This window comes from Calypte anna, chromosome 2 (assembly GCF_003957555.1).
Source record: "Calypte anna isolate BGI_N300 chromosome 2, bCalAnn1_v1.p, whole genome shotgun sequence".
Classification (NCBI taxonomy): Eukaryota; Metazoa; Chordata; class Aves; order Apodiformes; family Trochilidae; genus Calypte; species Calypte anna.
In genome coordinates, this window is record NC_044245.1 from 26207836 (window position 1) to 26220918 (window position 13083).

The window sequence follows — 13083 nt, forward strand, 5'->3', positions numbered from 1 at the left end:
ACTGGGGCCAGAGGTGCTCAGCAGTTTACGCAACCAAGGCAATAGTGAACCCTTCCTCCAAACATCTAGCAGGGGAGAGTCTTCAGACACAAAAGAAAGCCATAAATTAGATGTTGCCCTTGAAGTCAAGTCCATCTTTATGGGCAGAGCCTTGTTTCCTGCTATGTAACTGTTAATTTCTGTGAAGTCTGGTCTAGTGAGACCTACGGTGGGACTCCTGGTATTGTCTTTGAGCTCACTAGATCTCATAGCTCACTTGCAGAAGATCATAACAGTAATTTACTCAATCATACTGTTGGTGAAATTTGTCCTAATACAACAATTTAGCTTTTTTTTCTAGCCTGGGGGAGTTGGGACATCTAGGCTAAAGGTTAGGAATTACTGGACAAAAGATAAACCATAGGAAACCAAACTTCATTAGGTTCACTGCTACTGAAACAGTTTTTCTTTCATTTTTCTACCATTCTTTCTTCCTGTAACATTCTGTATTTTTAGAAAGTATTTTAAAATAGCCGTTAAGGTAGTTGGTTGCTTTGAGTGATGAGTCAACGATAAATTATTCTGTAGACTCAGTTGTAAGATTGATGTGCATCTAGATTTTCAGCTGGTTCCTTTTAACCTGTTTCCACACTTACGTCACAGTTCTAACAGTTCATGTTCAAACCTTAATTTTCATATGAATTGATCTGTCCAGCTGCATAAAACACTTTGGGGCCTATTGGGAATCTATATTAGTGTGCCAGGAAAGATTTGGGGAATAATGCACAATCTGCTAGAAACACTGACAAGGAGCATTATTTTAGGGGCAGCTCACTAACTATTTTATTTTTCAAATTCAGGTTCTCCATTAGTAGCTTTCTGGGTTTTTTCCATTTCTTTTGATAACCAGTTTTGGGCTGGCCAAAGCAAAACAAAATGCATTTTAGCTTTGTTAACTTATAAAATTTTAGTCTAGTGTTTTTTAATTATTTCTGCTAGTCTCTCATTTCTTCAGTATAAATCTGTGATTTTTATTTTTGTAACAGTTTCTTAATTCAAATATTGAAATCACACTAATTGATCTACAAGACAAAAAAATAAGCCTAAGGTTAAAGCAGTTTTGTAGATAGTTGTACGGATATTTTTTTTTTCAGCTTAGCACCTATTTGAAATGTATAATGAGTTTCATACTTCCTTGTTTGGTCTTCAGATACACAAATAATTTGTCAGTTTTTTTAAACTTGTTTGTTTGTTTGTTTTGTAGGGCTTCTTGTTTCCTCTTTTGCTGACTTGAATTGTTGAAACCCTCCTTCTTAAAAATGTGTATCAATTGATTTGTAACGTTTTCTGTCTGCTTTTGTGATGACTTAGTGCTGCTAGTTCTTTGAAACATTCATTTGCTTTTTTGGTAATATTTTAATGATAATAGAAATTGTACTTAAAAAAGTACAATTACTTACAAAAATAATTATCATAGACATTAGTCCATCTGGAGGATTGTGTCCAGTTCTGGAGTTCCCCAACATGTAAAGGACATGGAGCAGCTGAGCAAATCCAGAGGAGGGCCACAAAGATGGTCAGGAGACTGAAGCACCTCTCCTCTGGAGACAGACTGGGAGGGCTGGGGTTGTTCAGCCTGGAGAAGAGGAGGCTCCCAAGAGACACTTATTGCAGCCTTTCAGTACCTGAAGAGGGCCTACAGGAAAGCTGGGATGGGGCTTCTTACAAGGGCATGGAGTGATGAGGAGTAACAGTTGCAAGCTGGAAGAGGAATGATTTAGATTAGATATGATTTAGATTAGATATGATAAAGAAATTCTTTAGTGTGAGAGTGGTGAGGCACTGGCACAGGTTGCCCAGAAAATTTGTGGATGCCCCATCCCTGGAAACGTTCAAGGCCAGGTTGGATGGGGCTTTGAAAAACCCTGATCTAATGGAATGGTGTCCCCTCCCATGTTAGGTGGGTCTTTGAGGTCCCTTCCAACCCAAACCATTCTCTGATGATTCTGTGGTTAATTAGATATGATTTTGATGACCATTTTGATGGTCACACAGTGTAGATAAAACAATCAAGTTGTTTCCTACTTGATTTTTGTACTTGCATATTATCTAATGCATTGATGGCTTCATTGATGATAGAAGGAAGAAGCACTGGCTTATGTCTGCCTTTGTGTTCATCTGGAGAACAGTTTTTAAATTTAAGACATTGAGTGAAGTTACCACCCGAACAGATACAAGGCTTGTGAAGAAGGCTCCCATTGGCATATTATATCATAGTAGCACTCCTGATGCTACTAAATAAAGTTTTCTTGGTTTTTTTCCAGCAAAAAAATCAGTACTGAAAATAATGTGGTGAATTTTAACAGTATATTGAGAAATGCATGCTGCTGTTGAGTTGAGTATTTTCTTATCTTTGCAGGGAGATGAGGGTAGTATGCAACTGTGTCCTAGAACACGCTGTCCAATAGAGGCTGGCAGGTGTTCTGTTAGAATGTATTTTGCATAAGGTAGTACATGACTGAATACACTTTCAAACTGACCCCCAAAACCCCAAACAAACAAACCTCATTATATAGAATGCAGTAATTTCTTGTTGTTTTCCATGCAGTGAGCAAGGTTAAAACTAATAGCAGCTGTACCAAATTAGTTGCCCTATTTCGTATGTTCTAAGATTGTGAAGACTTCAGTTTTTAGAATAGTTTAGGCATGACTTATGGAAAGTAATTTCTTTATGTTGATCAGGTTTAGTACATGAACTTTTTAAAAAGTGCAGTACTTTTGGTATTTTCATGAAGTTTTTTGCACTTGTCAAAACCTCGGTTCAATATTTGGGGAAAGATAAACACAGAAGCAGAGTAATCTGACATATTTGCAGGAATTTTCTGTGCCTTAAAGGTTATTATACTTGGAAAGAATGATAAATATTTAGCTTTTTCTACTACTGTGTATACTTGGAGGCATGTCTAAAATACAGATAACTTTCTGTACCTCAAATTTTAATTTGGTGGAGGTTGAAGTATGTGACTGGGGGATATAGTTCATGGCTATGTAAGACTATGTTGTTCCACCAGGTGTGGAAGAAGATCTGTCTTATCCTGAAGTCTTTAATTATGTGATCACTTACTGGGTTTTTTCCTTCCCTTAAATCCTTGCATTACTTGCTAGGTAGAGCACAGGATATGCACCCAATGAGCAGCTGTTCAGTGTATTTGTTTTCTCCTTGTGAGGTGTATGTTCCAATGGTAACTATTAAACCTTGCTTTGAAGGCAGAAATCTGAATTTCTTCCTGGGTTTTTTGCACCTCTGCTACTACATAGTGTCTGAAATTCTGTTCCCTTTGTGGGAAGAAAAGTTTTTCAGTAATTCAGGATACTGCATGCTATTTTAGGAGTTTAGAGGGCAGCTCCCACAGTCTCCTTTTGCACCTGTGAGTGTTGAAGACTTTTGCAAATCAGACTGGGCATCCAGAGGGGATAGCATAGAAGAGAGGGTTTGGCTCAGATGGCTTTCTGGCATCTCAGGATTTTTGTGGCAGAGATGAAAACAGAAACATTGCTCTGCATAGAAGTTTTTTGGGGGTTTTTTTATGTTAATTATGACACCTTTTTTTCTCCAGGTTCAGTCTTGTTTTCTACCTTCTTTCTGACTGTGTTAACAAATTATATAATGCTTCAGATATAATGCTTAATGTGCATTGTGTGAGTCATGGCCTGTTGGGAGCCATGGGAATAGCAACCCCTTCTCATGTTGGAACACATAGGCAAAGTGAACTGGGCTGCTGGAACTCACCACACAGCTGTGCCCAAACTTTTCAGCATTTGATGTAGCAATGGTAATGCTCTCTCTTTATAGCTTGTTTCTGTGCTCTTAATGGAAATGTGAAGTGGTATTGACTGAAACAGTCATTGGTAGAAAAGGATCTTCCAGTTCTGCTGTGTCTGCCTCTGTATAGCAGTCGTGGGTTTTGGACAGACTGTTGCTGGAAAGGGGAGAATACAATACACAAACAGTAGGTTCCACATCCTTACTTCTTGCAGAAATGTTGGATTGAATTTTTGTAGTTTTGGAATAATTGGGGGAGAAGGAAATAATAAAAAAATCTTTTCTTAAAATGAAAATACTTCATTTGTTTTTGTAGCTGGAACATGAAAGTTTTCTCAGTGGCTTGAACAGAATCCTCCCAGAAGTGAGGATAAAAATACTGTTTAAATCTTACAGGCATTTTTTTCCCCCCTTCACTTCTAAGCAAAATTTTACTTTTCATTTGATATTTTAAAGCAGTGCTGTTGTTATGATAAAGCTAATTTTCCACTGGGAACGAGAAGTAACTATAGAAGTGAAGGAGAGAACGTGGAGGTGCGCTAGAGAATGTATGACTTACTAACATAACCTGGATGGTTTAATTTGTAATTGTTATTCAGTTGGTTGTTATGGCAATAGTATGCCATTCTATTTGACATTTTCTGCTTTCCCTCTGTCAGTGTACTTGTTTTGCCTTCATAATAGCAGTGACCTTTCTCAAAAATTGTTTGCTTTTTTAAGCAATCACGAAAAATATGAAAACATAATGCTAGCATGTGTTGTTGGAGTGTGTTCTGGTCTTACCTTTGCATCAAGAGCATGCAGTAGGCTTGGAACATCTACACATTGTCCCAGCATTCAGTGTAAGTAATGTTGTGTCCATTGTACATTGTGTTATTTTCTTGTATGAAAGTCGTTCTCTAAAAACCATCTTGTTCGATGTTCTTTAGGCCTTGTCTCCTTAACTTCAGGCTGACATTGCTGGGGAGTTTGATCTTTTCTCTGTAACCTAAATTGCTTTTTCCTTTTGCAGCCTCTGGATATCCCTGATGGTCGAAGGGCCCCATTACCTGCTCACTATCGTAGCAGTAGCACACGAAGCATCGACACTCAGACTCCGTCTGTCCAGGAGCGCAGCAGCAGCTGCAGCAGTCACTCACCTTGTGTCTCTCCCTTTTGCCCTCCTGAATCTCAGGATGGGAGTCCTTGCTCCACAGAAGATTTACTCTATGACCGTGATAAAGGTGAGAGTAGAATGGCCTGCCTTTACCTGTGGGAGGCATGTGGTGTCCTGCTTTTCCAACCTACCTTCATTTGACTCATTACATCAGTTTTTGTTTTTGTTTGCTCGTTGTGGAGGGATTGAGGAATTACCTGAAAATTGGTTTTGTTTGTTTACATATCTTTTTCCCTCTTGTTTGTGAAGCTTCACAAACATCTTCCATAAATATGTCAGAGGAGCACAGCAAACACTGTTAACTATTTATGAAGATTTTAATGTGAAGAAGTCAGATTGTGACGTGTTTGTGTTTAAATAGAGTTTCAGGAAGGTTTGTGGTAGACTCTCTATTTGTCATGGGTGAGTTGAAGTTCTTGGTGGTGAAGTCTTGCTGCTTCTGAACTTAAATATTCCACTTGAAGCGATTGGGTTAGAAGCTCAGATATGAATTTTAATAATCTAATGGAGAGTAAATATTGGTGTATGTTGCATAACAACCCAAAACTTCAGAATAATTTATGTTAATATGTCAATATCCTGCTTTTTTTTTTTTCTTTTCCCAAAGTCTGCAAAATGAAATTTCGTTATATAGAGGCAGTAAACTAGAGTTTCAGTAATTGAGAGTTACTGACTGTAATATGGAAATAGAGGCACTGGTGTAAAAAACCTGATATTTTGGACGGCTGTTTACTTATGAAATTATTCCTAGGCTTCTTGTCAGCTGGACTGAAGTCTTCTATCGGGTGAAAACATGGACTTTAGTTTGGAGGGATGCAAGGTTTGGGTCAAACGCTCTTAAGAGTAGTGTGTTTCACAGAGGAGATGAAAGCTTTTAAGAGTTAGCATAGTTTTACTAATGAGTGAAAGCAGGATTTTGAGGATTTAAGTAAAGTTAAGCTTTTTCTTTAAGTGACTAATAATTCTTACAGTCGGTTGGGAAGTAACTGGGGAAGGAAGGCAGTGGGAGAATAATAACTTTTCTTGGTTTCTGAAAAGTATTACTTTCTCATCTTGGATTTAAAAGAAAGTAGTGGAGAACAAATTCACCTGCCCAAATCCTGAATCTGGGTATGTGTGTAAGTTAACTACATCAGAATAAGAGGCTTAGCTCAGCATGCTAATTGGCCGTGATCCCAAAATAAGATATTAGCTCCACCCCCACCCATTTCTTGTATGGTGTACATGTGAATTGTAATGTGTTGTCAAGAATGAATCACTTACAGAGATATCCACTAAAGTACTAAAACACAGGGAAAGGACAGGTAAATTTGTTCAAATATTCCTATTAGCAAATTTAAAATAAAAAGTGAAGAAATGAAAATAATAATTCCTATTTCAATTAGTACTCAGTTATCACAGTATTTGGAATTTTCAGTGCTACTTTATTGGCAGTACTGAGTGCACACAGTTTTTAATAGTGCAATAGTGCATTTAACATTTTTAATGGAATTCAAGGATTTTATCTCCTGTCTTGGATATTTTGAACAGCTAATTGGAATAAAAGTTATTGCTGAACTTCACAATGGGTAGATACTTACCCATGGATTTTGGTTTTAAGACTGGCTTTTATCCTAGGTTTGCATCAAGTCTGGTTTTGTAGTACTGTACAAGTTATGGTGATAACCAGCCAGCTTTGTACAGTCAATGTAATTGCATTTTTAAACTAGTTTAAGATACTTATCAATGTGCTTTTGAAAGATAAAAGCTCTAACTGCTCATCATCACTTTGTGCTTCAAGGGCATGATAGAAACTGGAAAAATGCATAGCTGTTGTCTAGCAGAAAATGATTTGTTTAGATTGCAAAAGTAGAGTCAGAAAGGGTGCCTTTTACTCTCATGTCATTAGGAACCCACAGTTACTCTGAATAAAAATGTTTTCTTTAAAATTATAGATGTATGAGGAATATAGGTAGAAATCATAAAGGAATAGCAGATTTGGGGAGTCAGTTTGTTAACATCTGTTGTGGTTGTTAACTGCTTTATAAAACAAAACTCAATAAATTTTCATACCTTCATTTTGAAGTTGCTTGTGATTCTACAATAAAACTGTAATGAGTTTGCAGTGAGGCCTGTTAAGTTCTGAAAAACACAATGTATGTATAACCAAGTGTAGCCATTTTAAATTCAAGGTATTTTTCTGCTACTTTTCTAAAGTTGAGGTTTTATTTTCCTCTCTACAGGAATAGCTTGGCTTTACCATTAAAAATATAATTATCAGCTTTACCAATGCACATGGGTGTGTTGCTGAATTGGAAGGAAGGTTTAGTAGTTTGACTGAGAGACATGAGCAGTGAGAGGAGCCAGTTCTCTGTACAGACACAGCACTGCTTTACATTTCTAAAGCATCTTTTATTTCTTGTGCAAAGCTGTGATTTGGCCTGAGGCCCTCACAGCTGCTCTTTGGACTGTATCAGCTGTTTGGTTTACTTTTCTGCAAGAAGCTTGCTAAATCTATTGAATTTTTCAAAAGAAGGTGAAAGCTAAATTTCAGAAAAGGCCCACAATACTTCTGAACAGAGTAGTGGTACTAAAGGGTATTGATTTGAGCAGAGAGGGAGGGGTGGGAGAGAAGCTATTTTAATAGCAGCTGGCTTTATGATCTTGTTTTCAAGGTGCTGCCTATTGCAAGGTAAGAGACTTAAAGCTCCTGGTTTCAGCAGGTCTCTTTTATCATGCTGTGGTCCATGAGATTGTAATTCAGAGTGCTGAACAGCATACTTAGCAGCTGTGACAGGTAAAGTTCAGAGGCATCCTAAGGTATAAACAGATAAAATGTGGGGGGTTTTTGTACAAAAATAGGTAGCATAACCTGGTTTTGAGGGATTTAGATTTAGGTGCTTTTGTGTAGCAGTGTATTCCTGCTGTTGCTAGTAGGCTGTTAGAAGCAACATTTTGATGAAGATGAACTCAAAGTACTTTTAACTTCTGGGAATCTCATTCATAGTTTCTAAAATGAAAGTTGTACCTGAAGTCTTTCGATAACCTTAGGAACAAAGGTATTTTTTAGCCTTTCAAAACAAATCCCAAGACTTACAGACTACTTATTAGTTACTTGTTTCCTTTAACTTTTGTCACTCAAATTGTTTTACGGATTCATTTTTAGTTTGCCTCTTCTGCTGGTGTAATAAGTTCAAGCTAAAATTTGTGGTGTGAACTCTTCTGGTTAAAGTGGTATTTCTAGTGTTCAATTGCAACCATAACCATTTTTTAGATTACAGAATATATCCATTTTGAATATTTCTTGTCAGAAATTTGGTGTAATAAGGCCTCCGTATTGTCTGCTGTGTGACTTGTGCTAACAAAACTCACTTTAAAGGTTACATCTGTTAAATCTTCAGTCGTTGTCATCTTAATGAGAGTTGATCAGTCGGTTGGCAGATGCCATCAGGGCATACCCTACTGGTGGAAACGTGGAAGACTCGGGAGGTGTCCTCTTACCTCTGAGTAAGTGTCACGCCTCCTGAGACTAAAAAACAATGTGTAAATAGGACAGTTTGAGAATACAGTGTCATTTGGATTAATGATGTGACAGTTGAGCACTTAAAAGCTTACAGGATGCACAAGTGGAGACTGACTTAAGCTGTAAATTCCACTTCTTACCACTAACTCATGGCCTATTTTCCCAGTACCCTTCCATTCTCAAATTGCTGCTGTAAGACAGAACCAATACCAAACGTGTATGTGTGAGCCTCCTAATAACCACACGTATTTTTCAAACAGCAGTAGGGTGTGTGAAAATGAAAACCTAGCAACTCAGTAAGCTTTCAAAAGCAGTGAGGGTAAAGAGAAACAAAATACATTACATGATTTTAATTTTTTTTCTAGCTGTTTAACAGCTGTCTTAGATAGAAAGTTTCAGCCAGGCAGGGCTAAGTAAACCAAAAGCTTGATTGAAAGCTGAACTGGCTAGACAAGACTCTAAATCTTCCAAGAACAGACATTGAATTCACTTCTATTCTTTCCTTGGATTTACTTCCGCTGTTCTCCACTGTTTGGTGGAATGAACAGTGGCACGTTCTGTGTCTCAAAGTTGTTAAATAGAAACTTGGATCTTCAGTTTTGAATATTAGAAGGAGGAAACAAACTGTCTGGGTTCTGTTAATGATTTCTGGTTTTGGAATGAGCTGTGTGAGCCAACGGTGGAAAGATGCCAACAGGACCATCATGCTCCCAGCTTGGCAAATATCTATATTGCCTCTGAGCTTTTTCTGCCTTCACACAGTTAACACCTAAAATTCTGTATGTAGAAGTTCTGGGCTCACTCTACAACAGGAAACAGATGAATAATCAATACACTGCTGAGGTTTACTTCAGCTTTTTTTTGCTTTTTTTTCCTCTCATATCTTTCATAGTAAATCTCCAAAGGGTAGTGTGGCATTTGATTTGATTTGTGTCTTTTAAGAGGAAACAGAGATGCTTTAAACATCTAATGCTTAGCCTCTGTATTCAAGGCATGGTTACACAGTTGTTTGTGTAGTTACTGCTTGCAAGATGATAAAGACAGCCTTGCATGCTTCAGTGAATCTAGATCATGTTGCTTGAAATTTTGGTTGGTTTTCCTCTGCTGCTGAAAAGGTACACATGAACAACAACAGAATAAACAAAGGTATCAGAGTTAAAAATTATAAGGTACTCCACATCGGTGGAAAGACTCAAAAGAAAGTAAAGCAACAGCAGTTATTTCTTTCCAAATAAGGTGCATTTGTAAGTCGGGGAATCCTTTTTAGCCTTGCCATTTCATTTTTTTAATTGTAAGCCCAAGCAGAGATTAAGGAGCTGTTAATACTAGCCTGAGACAGATGTTGCTCTTTGAAAATATAAAAGCCACTGCAGAAAGCTAATTTTCTGTGAGTAATTGTTTTTGTACCTACTTCATTTCCTTAGTGCATTGGGAATTGTGTTGTTAGGATGAGCATTTAAAGTGAAACCTTTCAGAGTTCTGATTTTTCAAACTTCTGTGCTTCTGTCATCACCAAAGTTGAGCCTTCTCTTCTGTATTTTCCAAGGAATACAAAGAAATCTGCCTATTGCCTCGTATCCAAGATCTTCACACATTTAGTCCCAAGTGCGTTGAGTAAAATATACACAGACAGAGTTACAAAGAATACCTGTATCATATAATTAGTGGTGATGAGAGATTTGAATTGTGGAAGTTTCCTTTTGGATGCTAAAACTACTTAACAGTTAAAGTGGGACATTGTCATGATGAGTTATCAGTACCTGTGTTACAAATGTCCTTTGCTTCTTTGCAACTTCTGAACCATTCACGAGGTCAATGTTCCAGTGAAGAGCTGGGTTTTAAAATCAGATACATGCTGTACACACACATTTTCTATAGCTGTGTTTATGCAGTGAGAAGGTATATTATCATTACGACTCATAATTCCTCTGCATGTATTATGCATATTGCCTTGTTCATTTATGTTTTGGTTTTTTTAAATACGTAATAAAGAATGTATTTGTTTCCAGGAAAACAGCTCTGCTTTATTCCAATTGCAGTGTTCCACATACAAATATCCTTCTGTTCTGTGTTGTTATATGATAGATTACTGCTGCACTGAAGCTTTTATTCAGAAGAAATGTGCTATACAAGGGTGTTTGATATGGCCTGCAATACAGGAAACGTGGTAGAAGAAAACCAGCATAGTGCCTAAATTGTGAAAAAAGGCATCTTGTTTGGAAATCGAGTTTAATTAAAAAGCACTCTCAATCTCTAGTAATATAACTGCTTTAAATTTTCAGACAGTGGGAGTAGCTCACCGTTGCCCAAGTATGCCTCATCTCCCAAACCAAACAACAGCTACATGTTCAAACGAGAGCCCCCAGAGGGATGTGAGCGAGTGAAGGTCTTTGAGGAAATGTCGTAAGTAATCCTTTTATGTCAGCTGGTATCTGCAAAGCAGTCAACCTGTTTACTGAGCCTGTTGAACTGCAGATGAATAAACTATTCCAGCTGATGAGTTTTTCAGGAGCAAACTATTCTTAGAGTTTGTACAGAAGAGAAGTTGAAGTGTTCACGTTGGTTTGAAGAGGAAATGGAGTCTTTTATGCTTGAACTCTTTGTGCATTTCTAAAAGGCAACAAAAATCCTAGCAGAAAAGATAAGGTACTTCTCCTAAGCATTTATAAACCTCTTTTCATACATCTTCTATCAACTTTTTAAATATTTGTGGCTTAGAACCAAAACTCTCCTTATCACAATTACTAATCAATTTGAAGCATAGGTTATGTTTTGATATGGTTAAAACATATAAAATGGAATGAAACCTACGTAAAATGTTTGTAGATGGTAGTATACTTATGGCAGAGACTTTGCTCAATGTTTTTGCTGGGCAAGACATTGGAAATGGAACTCCTGGACATCGTGCCTTTTCCCCTAGATCCAGCAGTACTGGGACAGCTCAGGCTGTCAAGGTTGCATGCTTTTGTGGATGAAAGAATTAAGGAGTAGAAGTTTCTTGCTCTAACAGCATTTGTTGCCTGCTGGATGGTGATGGAGCAATGTTGGGTTGTGCAGGAAGCCTCCAGACAAATTATGGAATATAAGAAAGGAGAGGGCTAGTTTCTGGAATTCTCATAGGGATTTTATATGACTAAATGTGTTGTTGCTGCATTGTTTTATTAAGAGGAATTCGTGCCATTCTAAATTACCATAGCATTTTTTCATGTGCATATGTGCTGCAGATTTTTCCTGCTGGAAGTTGCATGTTTGTCCAGTAGCTATCAAATAATTTTTGTGCTGGTACTATTTTGAATGCTGTGGATCAGTGAGCTGACTACCAATATGGAAGATGTTTGCCCCTTTGTCCAATTAATCCCATTCCTTGTCATTCACATTTTAGCAACGTGTAGAACCACAGAGTTCATGACTTACAAAAAACCCACCTTGGTTGGCCAGGTACATAATCTCTTTTCTTGTTGTAGGTCTCGTCAGCCTGTCTCAGCCCCTCTCTTTTCATGTCCTGACAAAAACAAGGTTAATTTCATCCCAACCGGATCAGCTTTCTGTCCTGTAAAACTTCTGGGCCCCCTCCTTCCCTCATCAGACCTGACACTGAAGAATTCTCCAAACTCTGCCCAAAGCACAGCTTTGAGCACCCTGACTGTGGAGCAGCTTTCCTCTCGGGTCTCTTTCTCCTCTCTGTCAGATGACACCAGCACAATGGACTCTACAGAGGTCCCGCTACAGCCCCAGCAGCAGCAGCCGCTTTTGCAGGAAATCCAGACTGAAGACCATTCCTCTCCTCAGAGCTATGTCTTAATCTAGACCCAGGTGGAGCAGGCCTCTGCCCCAAAACAAGGACTGAGGAGATACATCTGCATGAGGCAGCAGCCTTTCAGAACAAGACAGAATACTTAGCAGCATTTGAAAAAGTATCTCGACGCTGTTGTTGGCAGGGACAGAATCCATATTCAGCATTTTTTGGTGAGAAAGCAGTAATGCCTGCAGGATCCATATATCATTAAGCATTTTAAGTGGAGACTATGCATTTCATAGTATGTTTGACCAGATTAGTACTGTGTCCTGTGTTCTGTTTCAAATTCTACAGTATAAATAAGCTCTATATATATATATATAAAAAAAAAGTTGCCTGTCTGAATAGAAAATGTCTTGCTGTGTTGTGTCCTATGGAAAATACTGTACTTCAGGATTATGTTTACAATTGATCCAGGCGTTTATGTTTCTAACTTCTGTAATACACACAATGCAAAAAAAGAAAAAAAAAAAAAGTGGCCACCACAGTTGCACAGTGCCCACCCTATGGCCTAGCTTCAGGTACTTCTCTCGAAGTGTAAACTCAGGTAACTTGGAATGTATATCATATTGGGATATAAAATATTTTACAGCTACAAAGCTAAAGAGGGAACATCACTCTTTTGCCTTTCCTTATTTTATGCATTAATATTTCCTCATTACATTCCACTTTCTTGGAATAAGTGCATTCGGATCCAGGTGAGCAATGACCCTGGACATGGGTGAACATGAGGAGAACCAGCAAATCTGTGATGTATATCACTTTGTCATGTGCTTACAAGTAAAACAACTGTTGCATTTACTGTCATTTCAATATATGTAAAAATG

General features: G+C 37.9%; 1 protein-coding gene across 2 annotated transcripts in view; it reads left to right on the forward strand.

Moving 5' to 3' along the window:
* Nucleotides 1-12726, forward strand: part of GLCCI1 (glucocorticoid induced 1) — a 50283-nt gene extending 37557 nt beyond the window's left edge. For both annotated transcript variants that reach the window (XM_030446021.1, XM_030446022.1), the window contains exons 6-8: nucleotides 4815-5025; nucleotides 10743-10863; nucleotides 11925-12726. In XM_030446021.1, coding sequence (XP_030301881.1) covers nucleotides 4815-5025; nucleotides 10743-10863; nucleotides 11925-12267 — 675 coding nt within the window. In that variant the 3' untranslated portion in view covers nucleotides 12268-12726. The remainder of the gene's footprint in view (nucleotides 1-4814; nucleotides 5026-10742; nucleotides 10864-11924) is intronic.
* The last annotated feature ends 357 nt before the right edge of the window (nucleotides 12727-13083 follow it).